This window comes from Lepidochelys olivacea (genome assembly GCF_965140295.1).
Source record: "Lepidochelys olivacea isolate rLepOli2 genome assembly, chromosome: 6".
In the NCBI taxonomy this organism is placed as follows: Eukaryota; Metazoa; Chordata; order Testudines; family Cheloniidae; genus Lepidochelys; species Lepidochelys olivacea.
The window spans coordinates 68,691,288-68,704,647 of NC_140416.1; the positions used below are offsets into that span (position 1 = coordinate 68,691,288).

Consider the following 13,360-nt stretch of genomic DNA (forward strand, 5'->3'; position numbering starts at 1 on the left):
CATTCTCTGTTAAATTCCTGCTTCCCAGGCCTTGATGCATTCTCTGGGTCAGGTGTAGTAAAGCAAAGCTCCCAGAAGAGTTTAACAGAGCTGCCAGCAGGGGCTATCGCTGTGGTACTCCTGGGAGAATTCTGTGCCAAAAAATTAAAAATCATGTGCACAATATTTTAAAATTCTGCAGATTTTGTGTGTCAAAACAAACAATATAATCACACCAGTTTCAATTATTTTGGTAATTTATTTCAAAACACCTGTCAGCAAGTATGTCTAACAGTAGAGAAGACAAAGATTCAGGAATTTTTGACAAATAGATTCTAGGCATACTTATACTAGGCATATTTATACAGAACTCTGAGTAATAATTCATTCAAACTACAATACAGAACCATATTTCCCACACCCCCAGAAGCAGTGCAAAGACTTGGGGGAGTCAGGGATAATGGAGAAGCTCAGGGAGAGGGAAATAATTGCTTGAAAGAAGTCTGGGTGTGAACTTGGAGGGTTGTTGGGTATGGGTGGGAAAAGTATGGAACAGGTTTTTTTGGGGGGGGACAGCAGGGTGGGATTATTAGGGAGCTTCCCCCATGCAGACCCTGGCTGACCCCAGCCTCTCCCATTCAGGCACATCTTCCCCTGTCTCCATATGTCCCTGCACCCCATCCCTATGTATTTCTGTGCCCCCGCATTCCCCCTACCTCCCCTCCTCCATGTAGCCCTAACACCCCATCCCCATGTCCCACACCCCTCAGCCAGCCCCCTCCCCATCCCGATATAGCTCTGCACCCATCCTGTGTCCTTGCACCCCCTCAGACAGCCCCCACCCCTCATCCCCATGTGTCCCTGCACTCCCTCCCCCATCCTTGTGTCTCTGTGCCCCAACTCAGCCACCCCCCCTCCCCCATGTGGCCCTGTGCCTCCACTCCATTCAGCCCATGCCCCAGTCTGTCCTCCCCCACTAGCCCTTATGAGCCCCTGTCTGACCCCCAAGCAGCCCCATGCTGTCTGTCTCCCCATATCCCCTTTCTCCTGACCTGGCCCGACAGGCCCTGTGAAGAAGAGACTGCAAGTTCTCTCTCTTCCCTAGCTGACTGCTCTGTTCTAGTGCCACAGCTCCCTTGGGTGGGCAAAAGGCAGAACTGCAGCAATTTTCTGGCAGAAACTATTTTTTTGCGGAAAAAATATAAAAGTACGTGCAGCACATTAATTATGCACACATGCAGAATTCCCCCAAGAGTAGCGTGTTCACGCATATTGGTCTGGTGTGTGGCCATCACTCTACAGGTCCCGGTTCATTACTGGGATTCCTGTGCACTACAGCAACACAAATAAGTGGTGACTTGCATGTAAAGGTAACCAGCCTCCTCTGCCACATATTCTAGTCCCTGTTGACCCAGGGAGCAAGGGATGTATTTGCCTTCAGCAGCCCCAAGCTAAAAGCTGCTGCCTGACAGTGCATGATGCCAAGATAGCACGCTGGCCAAGTCCAATCTATGGAACCCACCCAAAGAGCCTCATCCACATTAAGACCAGAGCCTGTAGCATTCACATCACACACACAAATATCACAATTAGCCCCCCTTGTTGTCAGTTTAGCACAGAGGGCCAGGAATGAATGAGTCACAAGAGACTGACCAGCCAGCAGCCTCTTTAGATTATGGTTAAGGCACATTAGCAAATGGGCAAAAAGCCTGTACTGTTGTTGTCACTGAAGTTCTCTCTACAAAGAACAGGTATAGCAATCTCAACAATCTTCACTTTCCCCGAGCATCATATCCACCTACATGAAACATGCACAGAATCACTCCATGACGAAGGCCCGCTACCCCATGGTTTTAGCTTAGAATTTTTTTTTTTTTTTTTGCTTGAATCAGTCATAGAGCAGGGTTTATGGTAAACATGTTGACATCTTTAATTATACTACCTTGTAATTGCCTTTGGTATGTTCAATTATCTTTACAAAAAGGAAACAGATTGGACTGCACAAATCTGGCTATCTGCATACAAATTACAACTCATACACACACAATATAACGTAGACAGCAGCTTTTAACTCAAATAAAACAATGAATTGCAATGTTCACAGGGAGGATGCTTGAATAAAAAAACCGTAACCTCCCACAGTTCAAGTTGTTTTGGGGCCAGTAATCACAGGCAGTTTCTCTATCAGCAATGGGACACAATAAATAATGTGGTGGTGTATGAAGGCCTTAATAGTAACTGTTAAGCATGGCCAGAAAAAATGAAGTGGAGATATAGCACTCAAAATATTATCTGTACTTACTCCTTCCCCCAAATTTTCCACAATAGGTCTTTCAGTCTTCCGTTCTCCACATAGGAACATAAATTACTTCCACACTTTAGCATTATAAAGTATTTGCTTCATGTGGTAGTCTTCTTACAGAAGAGATAGAAAAGGCAGCAGAATTAAATTTGGGATTACAGTTGGCTGAAATTTGGAATTTCCAGGTCATGGGAAATTTCAACATTAAAAATTTCTCATGAACTGGAGATTCTGAAAAATTGTGTTTCAGAAACACTAAAACAGTATTTTCAAAATGAAATATGAAGGGGGTGCTGAGAGTCATTAAACCAAACTGTAAGCCCTGTATACAATGGAAACCATTTCAAGGCTGGGGGTGCAATATCACCCCTAGATCCAGCACCTATGGAAATATGCTCCCAGGTAATTGCTTAGTGAAACTGAAATGATTCGCGTCAGTTTCACTACTTCCCCTCACTGAATAGCAGCTATCAAACTGTCATTTTCAAGGCTACCATTCAGTCCTGAGCAGCCATGAAATGGACATGAACCAGGTCAGCAGCTGCCAGGGATTCCATGGTCCACTAGCCCCATGACAGCCTGACCACATGGATGGCCCAAGGCTGGCAACCCTAGGGCTACCAAATTCCCATGCCAGCTGGCTCCCTGAGCTAATAGAGTATAGGCATCTGGGGCGCAAGTTGACCAGGGAGCCTGGCTCAGTGGCAGACAGCCTGGAAGCCCCAGCTGGAGATGTGGCTCTCCGAGCTTCCAGGCTCCCTATGGTACTGGGAGTCCAGATCCTGAGAGCAACAGCTTGAGGTAGGCCTGCCATGCCCTCATTAGGAATCATGGAAACCCTGAGAGCTCCAGCTGAAGCTTTCACGGCTTCCAGGCTCTCTGCTGTAGAGCTGGGACCTCAAAATTCATTTCTTCAAAGGATGGACAGAAGAGTTTGCCTATATTGATAAAACAGCACTTTGTTCTTTACCATCAACTTTATGCAGTGATCCACCAAGGGTTTTTTTTTTTAAAGTGTGTGTGTGTATTATATATGTAGGGTGGGCTGGTTTTTTTTTTTTGTTTTTAATGTGTGCATGCACTCTCAGCAACTCTGGTCTTTCCTGGTGTTGCTAGAGGACCTCTGTGCTGGATGTGTTTATTCAAGTGGCAGAATGATAAATTCAACACATTCTTCAACGTGTCAGTCAGCAAAGATAAACCAGAGTTAAAAAACCCCTTCCCCTGGTGGTGTTACCCTAATGATCTTTCATTTTGCAGAATGGGGCACTGTGACATACTAGCTGGTAAACCATGGAGCCTCTGTACTCCCCCCCCCCCACCACACACACTATAGCCACAGAATAATAAAGAAAGCACTTAGCATTAACACACAAATTACTAGGGAAAGTGGCAGTTGTGCAGTTTCTTACTTTAAGTCATCTTTGTATTTCACAGGGCCAAGATCATGAATCCTGAAGAAACCCTCTTTGAAGATATCACTCCTGTTTGGGCATATAGAAGACTAGATGCGAATGTTCACAGTTAGTCTGTAAACCTGAACAGGGCAGGGGCTACCTTCTTATTAGGTGTGGGAAATGCATACCATGGTAAGGCTCTCGTCAAGGCCTCTAAATGCTGCTATAATAATAAAGGGACTATGTATGTTGATCAAACATAGCACTGGGTAGTGAGCGAAGATTTTTGTTTGGCCAAAATCCACACACACTTTTTTCTATTCTAGATGAACTCTTGGCATCGTCAGAATAAGCCGATAACATTCTAGACTTCCTAATATCAACTTACCAGCAATGCACTGGCTTGTACAGGTTTGGGTTTACTGTCTAATGCAGGGCAAGTACAAGCAGCTAGCACACATCTACCAACATTAGCATTATTATTTAAGGTTGGGATGGAAAAATCCACTTTGCCATAGCAAACAGGAAAAGTCCCAGTGAGTACATCACTGTCCTGCCCTTCAAAAAAAAAATAAATAAAAAAAATGAACACAAAAAAACAAAACAAAAACCCCACACAAGGTTAACATTTTTTTACATCCTAAAGTGTCTCACACACAAACAGATGGAGTGTTCTAATTCTTGAAATGCCTCAGGTGTGGGTTAGAACTTTCAGAACAAGCTGCAGCAAAGTGAAAACTAACCAAAGTATTTTCAGTTTTACTTCTACTATTCAGAACCCTATCACTGCTGCAATCAGGTGTTTCATTCTGCGGCAGCTCACAAAGTTTCTGAGTAATAGCAGAGGCTGATACTGAAACTCCTTCTACGGAGGCTGGGAGCTGCAAAATGAAGGCTAGGGTAGTAGAAACACCCCTACTTAGAACAACCAAAAAGTCAAGAGGGTGGAGTAGAGCCATCCCTGAAACAGCAAGCCCCTGCCACCTTCCATATCAGACTTAGCTTTCTGGCTATTATATGTTTGGCATACTTTCTAAGCCCTGTGTGTGGGTACATGGAAGGGGGTGGTTAAGATATGTTAGAAAAGATATGCACAGTACAAGATGTACAGTAAAAGGCATAATGGGCGTTAAGTAATAAGGAGAGAAACTATATGGGAGGAGTTAAAAAATATAGGGAAAGGAAACAGAGACTGATTAAAATATGTAGAGATTGTTTTGGATGGGAGTACCTACAGATATGGACTCATTAACAGCAAAGATGACAATTTCTTTGGGCTACTGAATTTTTAGTTGGAGCAGTATGCTTTTCCAAGGAATTTTGCAAAGCTGATTTAAGGACAGACTATACTCCATCTAGAACAAACAAAAAACGGAATCTGGAAACACACACAAGGATGGAAACGTCTTAATGAGAACTGCACAATGCAACAGAACTCCAAATAAAATGAATGAAGATTAACCTGCCAGGAAAAGAACCAGCCTGCACAGTGCCTTGGTATAAACAAAACTACGAACATAACTGAAAGTGATCTGGGTGTGACACCTGAAGTATTTTAGATTGACTAACATCTCCCCAACCCTTACCCAGAAAGACAAGGGAGTTAGATGACAGACACAGGAAAAGGGCCAAGATGCTGATTGTCTTAGTTGTATGCATTTAGTAAGCAACTGCATTCAATCTGCAAACAAGGATGCACCCTGAACACCATGTGGTGAGAAGAGGAAGCAATTGTTCCAAGCTTCCCACCTTTGAGTAATATTTTTTACCCATCACTGTTACCATCTTAAAGGAAAACATAGTTAAAGTGTCTTGGATTAACCATCTCTCCCTTCAGTAGCTGTCAGCAGGTTCATTATTAGGAAAGAGTTCTCAACGCTAATCAGGAAGAACTCTTCCCACCTCCTCAAAATTCACAAGCAATCCAGGCACAACACAATAAATAATGATGGAAGATCGCAGTAGCTCCAATGAGATATTTTTACCGCACACAAGTTCAGGACTTTACCAAATACTTTCATTTTAGCTTTGTTGGAAGGAAACTAAAAAATCTCAGTATCTATTCTTAGCTCTCATCCCAGTCCTCTAGAGCCCAGTCTGGCATCTTGGAATTGTATTCAAACTCTGCTCCCTTGTAGCGTAAGGCATGCAGGTACATCACAAGCTCCCTAGGAGATGGGTCCTGCCTCACTATTTTACACTCCTCACACAGAGGGTCCTTTTCTTCTGTATGTCCATCCTGATTCCCACTTGAACTAGCTCCTTCAGGATTTGCTTCATGTGTTTCTGGTCTGGTGTCAGAATTCTGCAAACAAGCCTGTATTTCAGCTTCTTTCTGATCCTTAGAGTCCTCAGTTCTGCAGGAGTCTGCGCTTATAGGCATAATCTCAACTGGCTTAGTACAGTAACCTGAATGGTCACATTCTTTACTTCCCACAATGGGCTTCAGGTCCTCCTCTGAAACATCCAAGATGCTCAAGCTCTGTTTGGAACGATGTTCTTCCACTAAAGCCCTGAGAAGCTCCTCATCTGTTTTATTAATCTCACCACCCTTACCCTTAGTAGGACCCCAGGCTTCCATATTGTAGATGGGGTCATTGACAATAGGATATCCCAGGAATTGCAAATGGACCCGGATCTGGTGAGTGCGACCTGTGTATGGAAAACACTTGACCACACTGGTCTTGCCATTATAACTAAGCCTTTGGAAGACAGTTTTACAGGATTTGCCTTTGGGGTCCACACGACACACCCCCACTTTGTAAGAAACAACCAGGATGGGTTCCTCGCAGGTCACTTCATTTTCTGGAAACTCCCCAAGCACACGGCAGACGTACTCCTTTTCCAGCTACAGGGGAAAACAGAGTGAATATCAGAAACACATCAATCCAGACAATGTAAATCGCTCTCGAGCTCCAAATACATTAAGCTAAAACTAACCATTCCTGCCCTCCCCTCCACTTACAGATATGTGGGGAAGTTCAGACATTTCAGTTATAGGATTGCAGCTAAACAGGAGAAGCAAACAAGCATCTCAAGTGTACCTCATTACAAAGTGAAGTCTTCGATTTAGACCTACAGCGGCTTCTGTTCCATTCAGGTGTACTTTATTAATGGAATTTGATAACTTCATAATTCAACATTTCAGCTAAGACCTAGGAAACTATTTTAACATTAAACCCAAATTTATTTCAAGATTTATTCTCAGATTTGTGTTATATCCCTTACTTTTGTGCCCTTGCTGCAAATCTTAAAAGCCAGAGTCCCACACTGGGATTGGCAGGTTGCGGGTGTGACACCCTGTATCAGACGTTCAGCATTTTTAGATGGTTATGATATATTTTGAACAAAGCATGCCTTGTGAGGTATCTACAGAACACTGTCCTGTCAAAATTTGTGTATCAACATTGTATATGGAGCTTTGAGATTTTACTTTATGATTGTTACTGAAATATGCTGTAGTTCTGGGTAATGCCCACACACTATTTTCTCAAAGACAAAGGCACACTGGCACGCCAGCTAGGTGCCAAAAGGCCATTACCTGCTTAATCTGAGATACACCAGCAGGAAAGTTGTTAACAAGAAATTGATAATTCACCTGAAGGACAGTTGGCAGTTCACATACGCCATGGAACTGCCGACACCATGACCCAGCAAAGACTTTTCCAGTACAAAGAGTCAGAGTATAAGAAGGGAGAAAAAATGCCTCTAGAGACCTCTTTTCGCCCATCTTTACTCACAGAAGATCACTTGAAAGACAAAACGTGCATCACTAAACTAAGGAGAGCAGGGGTGCTGGAACAATTTTTATAGTGGGGGTGCTGAGAGTCACTGAACTAAGCTGTTAACCCTGTATATAATGGAAACCACTTCAACATAAGAACGGCCATACTGGGTCAGACCAAAGGTTCATCTAGCCCAGTATCCTGTCTTTCAACAGGTGCCAATGCCAGGTGCCCCAGAGGGAATGAACAGAACAGATAATCATCAAGTGATCCAGCCCCTGTCGCCCATTCCCAGCTTCTGGCAAACAGAGGCTAGGGACACCATTCCTCCCTATCCTGGCTAACAGCCATTGATGGACCTACCCTCCATGAACTTATCTAGTTCTTTTTTGAACCCTGTTATAGTCTTGGCCTTCCCAACATCCTCTGGCAATGAGTTCCATAGATGGACTGTGCGTTGTGTGGAAAAATACTTCCTTTTGTTTCTTTAAACCTGGTGCCTATTAATTTCATTTAGTGACTCCTAGTTCTTGTGTTGAGGAGTAAAGAACGTTTCCTTATTTACTTTCTCCACATCAGTCATGATTTTTTATAGATGACTTCTATCATATCCCCCCTTAGTTGTCTTTTTCCAAGCTGAAAAGTCCCAGTCTTATTCATCTCTCCTCATGTGGAAGCCATGCCAGACCCCTAAACATTTCTGTTGCCCTTTTCTGAACCTTTCCCAATTCCAATATATCTCTTTTGAGATGAGGCACCACATCTGCACGCAGTCTTCAAGATGTGCGCTTACTATGGATTTCTGTCTTATTATCTATCCCTTTCTTAATGATTCCCAACATTCTGTCTCTTAATGTTTTCCCAACATTCTGTCCCAACACCTTTTTGACTGCCGCTGCACATTGAGTGGATATTTTCAGAGAAACACCCCCCAGCTCCAGCACCTATGAGGGAGAGTGGTCCTAGCCTGAAGGTTTTTCCAGCCAGTAAGACTACTGAAAGTTTTTGGGTGAGACAAACTTTTTGCTTTTAAACTTATTAACCTTGGTAAAGTTTAGGAATTTGCTTGCGTGTTTATCTTTTTTCTTCTTTTGTAACCAACTCTGACTTTTATGTCTTATCACTTGTAAATCACTTAAAATTAGGGCTATCAAACAATTAACAAAATAATCACAATCGCAAGATTAAAAATAGTTGCGTTTTAATTGCACTGTTAAACAAGAGAATACCAATTTAAGTTTATAATAAATATTTGTGGATGTTTTTCTACATTTTCAAATCTATTGATTTTAAATTACAACAGAACAAAGTGTACAGTGCTCTCTATTATTTTTGAGTACAAATATTTGCACTGTAAAAAAATAGTATTTCAATTCACTTCATACAAGTACTGTAGCACAATCTCTATCATGAAAATGCAACTTACAAAGGTAGAATTATTATTTTTTGTTTTTACATAACTGAACTCAAAAACAAAACAAATGTAAAGCTTTAGAGCCTACAAGTCGAAGCATGAAGGGCATACAAATGTTTAGCCTATCTGGCACGCAAATACCTTGTACTGCCGACTAGAACAGTGCCATGCAAAAGCCTGTTGTTACTTTCAAATGACACTGTAAATAAGAAGCAGGCAGCATTATATCTCCCGTAAATATTAACAAACTTGTTTGTCTTGAGTGATTGGCTGAACAAGAAGAACTGAGTGGACTAGTATGAGGTGAACTGAAAATTACTATTTCTTTTATCTTTTTTACAGTGCAAATATTTGTAATAAAATATAAAGAGAGCATAGTACATTTTATGTTCTGTGTTGTAACTGAAATCAATACATTTGAAGATGTAGAAAAACATCAAAAATATAATAAATTTAAATTGGTATTCTATTATTGTTTAACTGTGTGATTAAAACCACGATTGTGACTTTTTTTACATCTAATTAATTTGTTTTGCGTTAATTGCATGCATTAACTGCAATCAATAGACAGCCCTACTTAAAATCTAAAACAAGTTTATTAACTAAGAAAGATACTGTTTTATCTAAACCAGTGTGTTTGGAAAGTCTCACTTGAGACAACAAAGGCTTTGTAGGAATGACGGACTAGTTTATGAGCTTGTACGGTCCAGTGGGCTACTGAAGGTACAAAGCTGGGACTCAGGGATATGCGGGTGTCTCCCTGTATCTAGTTATTGATGGCAGGGCATATCATTAATGTACTCAGCTGAGAGAGACTTTGCATGCTGGTGGCTGTGAGTGATCAGAGCCCGGAGGTTTGCTGTTTACTAGCAAAGCAACGTAAAAGGCATCCCAGGCTGGAGAGCTAAGGGGCCATAGCAATTCAGCATGCACCCTGGGGAATGTCAAAACAGGATATTGCATAGAACATTTACAGGAAAATTTGAGTCCTTCAAAATTGAAATAGACTTATTAAAACACCAATAACCTCTCAATTATTGTCTCACAAACTAGCACACTTATCCACTATACAACCTACTAAGGCACCCAAATTCTGCTCAGTGGAGCACCACATTAGCATTGTACCAGGAGCACAAGGGGTGCATGTAATTTGTACCTGTCTTCATCTTAAAGAAGGCTGCTTGTAAACTTTGGGACTTGTGTTTGCCCAACAGTCTGTACTTGGACCAAACCTGCTTCGAAAGCTCTTTAAAGATGTACTTTAAAAAACACTTAAGTCCTCAGCCCTCACCTGTCTCTGCCGAACTTGCTCATCAATCCTCTTAGACACTTCTGCAGTCTTGGCAAACATGAGCACACCGGAAGTCATGCGATCAAGCCGGTGAATAGTGTGCAACTCCTTCAGGTTATGCTCTTTGCCCAAGATGAAGATGACAGTGTTGTGTCGAAATCTGCCGCATGGGTGTACGGGTAAAGACGAGGGTTTGTCCACGACAACCACCTCGTCATTCTCCACCAAAATCTGGATAGGCTGAGCAGTGACTGGAGGCTCATGGCGATGCACTGTATTCCTCAGAAAATCATTATTCTACAAGCAAAACAGATTATTAGAGTAGATAGGATTTCCCCAAATAGCTATCTGTGAGAAATAAGGGACAGAAAGCACAGGTCAAGAACAAAGTGGGACCCAACATTAAGAAACCAGCTAAATATATACTAGGAAATAGGACTGTATTATAATCATTAAGCATACTAGTTTATCAAATCCTAGCTCAAGCACTGCTCGCATGCCTAGTATTCTTTAGGCAGGGGGAAAACTCAATACAAAAAGTCACTTGCGTGCAATGCTGTCTGAGGGAGATGAATGCCTTCCTGACTCGTGCAGGCGAACAGCCTATGCCCTGAAAGTTTGATCAATTTTAACTAATACAGCTTCAAATACTGTCATGAAATTACATCCAGCACTTTTGGTTTAAAGTCACACCTTAAGTTATGCTGAAAAGCATCCCCAGGCAGAGAAAGCCTTACTCTGTGCTCATCAGATGAAGGACTAGTTCTTCCTGGATGTTTGTACTGCACATAGCTTCGGGTCCTACCACAATACAAACTACTATGTTTAAACGTGGTTGTGGCCAAAATATATTACATTATTTTCTTTTCCCATATGAAGAGAAGAACAAAAACAACATCATGACATGTTAGAGAACTAGGCTCTCTTTATGTAGGCTAGTCTCCTCCCCACTCCAGGTCACCACAAATTAGCTACACACATTTCAAAATATTGTTTTAATGATCAGTTTTTTGTAGTCTAGATAGGGTCTTGGGGCTCTAGCTGCTCTTGATTTCTTCTAGAGTGGGAAACATGATACCCCTTCCTCCACACACGGAGCCAGGCAATGAACCCGCAACTGCAGTCACTGTTGTAGAGAGCCACCCGGCCAGAGGGCAGGGCTGCTCCCCACGGAGGCAGCCAGGAGCGGCCAGCTGGGGCCATGGGGGTAGCAGGAAGGAGTGTGTGAAGTAGACGAGGGGCCAGGTGGGGGAGAGGGGAGCTCCACGCGGGAACGGATCTCTCCCCCCAAGGGTGGGGAGCTTGTTTCTGAGACTAGCAAATCGATGCTCCTTCCGCCCACCCCCCGAGAGGTAACCTACGGCCGCCCCCGCCGGTGCCAAGCCGCGGGAAGGTAACCCGGGGTCTGGCGCAGGCGGGCGAGTGGTGGGGTGGCGCCGGGGACCTGCCTTGAGCACGACGCTGAGGTCCCGCACGGGCTGCTCGTTGAGGCGCAGGCGGCCGGCGCTGGCCGCGGCCCGGTAGGAGTCGAGGGGCTGGGCGCGGAACTCGGTGCTGAAGACGTGCAGCAGGCTCTTGCCCACCCAGCGGCCCTTGCAGTAGGTCTGGAAGTCGAAGTGGTAGGGCCGCACCTTGCGCAGCCCGCCCTCGAAGTAGTAGCGGGTCTCGGCGAAGTGCGGCTCGCTGAAGCTCACGCCGGGGTTGCGCTTCCTCGGGGGCGGCACGTAGCGCTCGCCGTGGCCCGGCCGCTTCTCCTCCCCGGCCAGCAGCCGCCGCCTCTTGGCCGCGGGGGGCGCGTCCCCCGGGCCGGGCTCTTCCATGCGGCCGCCCACGGGCGCTAGGGCGGCGAGCGACCAGCGGACTCTCGGGCCGGCGAGCAGCAGCCACGGCTCGGCAGCCGCCGCCGGCCTCGCCCACATGGCCTCGGACTGGGATACGCCGGCGCGTGACGCCCCGGCAGGCCAGCCAATCACCCCTGCCCACTCTCGGTGACGTTGAACACAAGCGGCACGAAACTCCCCGCCCCGAGAACTAGGCACCGCCCCTCTGCCATTTCCGCGCCGCGGCCGCCGCCCGCTCGCGGGGGGAGCGTGGGCAGAGCGGCGCCGCGCGTCTCCCCTGAGTCCACAGGCGCAGTTTGCGGGGGGAGCCTGGGGGCCCCTCTACGCTGAAGCCAGTTCCTGGGGGGGGGAGGGGCGAGACCCTGCTGCTCTGGCACTGGCAGCTGCGGTGATGTGGCTGCTTCCCTATCCCATTTCCCCCCCCACTGTCCCCGACCCCCCTGCCCCCTCAACCCCATGGACACTCAGTTGTAGGGGTGCCGATTTTGGTGAGACATATTCCTAGAGGTTTCATCACAGGAGAAGCTATAATGAAAGATTAATTTTGAACTTCAGGGGACTCCAGGGCAATCCTGCAGAGTTGGCAACCCAAGCTGTTGTACAGGAAATAGGTGGAAAGAAAAGGAGTACTTGTGGCACCGTAGAGACTAACCAATTTATTTGAGCATGAGCTTTCATGAGCTACACCTCACTTCATCGGATGTGGTGGGCTCTAGAACCCAGGTAGCAGCATCCAGCTGCAGAGACAGCAACCCGGAGTAGATGCTGCAACCTGCTCCCTGCCCGGCCCCACTGCGCAGACAGGGGCCCGGGGGTGGGTGCGGGGATGGAGGCAGCACAGCATAGGATGGCTAGAGCTCCCCTCCCCTGTTGCTTGGCCCTCACAGAAAATCAGGGGTAGGGAGTGGCACATGACCCCACATGCCTCCCCAAGCCTCTCATCTGTTTAGGGGAGCAATAACCCTCATGTGGATGCAGTTAGAGATGTAAATATTGTTTAAAAAGTTAACTGGTTAAACAATTACAATTATATAGGTTAACCGAAGTCCCTCTAGGTGGGCCCAAGGCCTGTTCCAGCCAGCACACCCAGGCTGGAGTTGGCCGGGCCAGGAGTGGGGGGAAGCTGGGGTCCCTGTGGGGGTTAACGGTTAAGGTCGGTTAACGGTAAGCTGAATGCTTACCATTTAACCTTTTACAGCGCTAGTGGGAGCTTCCTTATTTCAGCCCTATTAATTCGATCATCACCCTTCAGGGCCCAATTTGAGGAGAGAAAATAATTCCAGCTCCTAGAACATGCACAATTCAATTTCAGAAAAGATTCCACAACAATGGTGCTAATCAGCATCATATGAAACATGGGACCTGTCTGTTTCATCTTGAAGAATACCTATTTTTTTCCTCTATTGAAAAG

The 13,360-nt window shown here is 45.2% G+C and overlaps 1 protein-coding gene across 1 annotated transcript; it reads right to left on the reverse strand.

The window, feature by feature from the left end:
• Positions 1–911: 911 nt before the first annotated feature.
• RPUSD2 (RNA pseudouridine synthase domain containing 2) lies at positions 912–12,027 on the reverse strand (the record flags this gene model as incomplete). Its single annotated transcript, XM_084630766.1, has 3 exons — positions 912–6,526; positions 10,109–10,405; positions 11,557–12,027. The coding sequence occupies 3 exons, from the start codon at positions 12,025–12,027 to the stop codon at positions 5,744–5,746; spliced, it is 1,551 nt and encodes a 516-aa protein (XP_084486892.1). The 3' UTR covers positions 912–5,743.
• Positions 12,028–13,360: the final 1,333 nt, after the last annotated feature.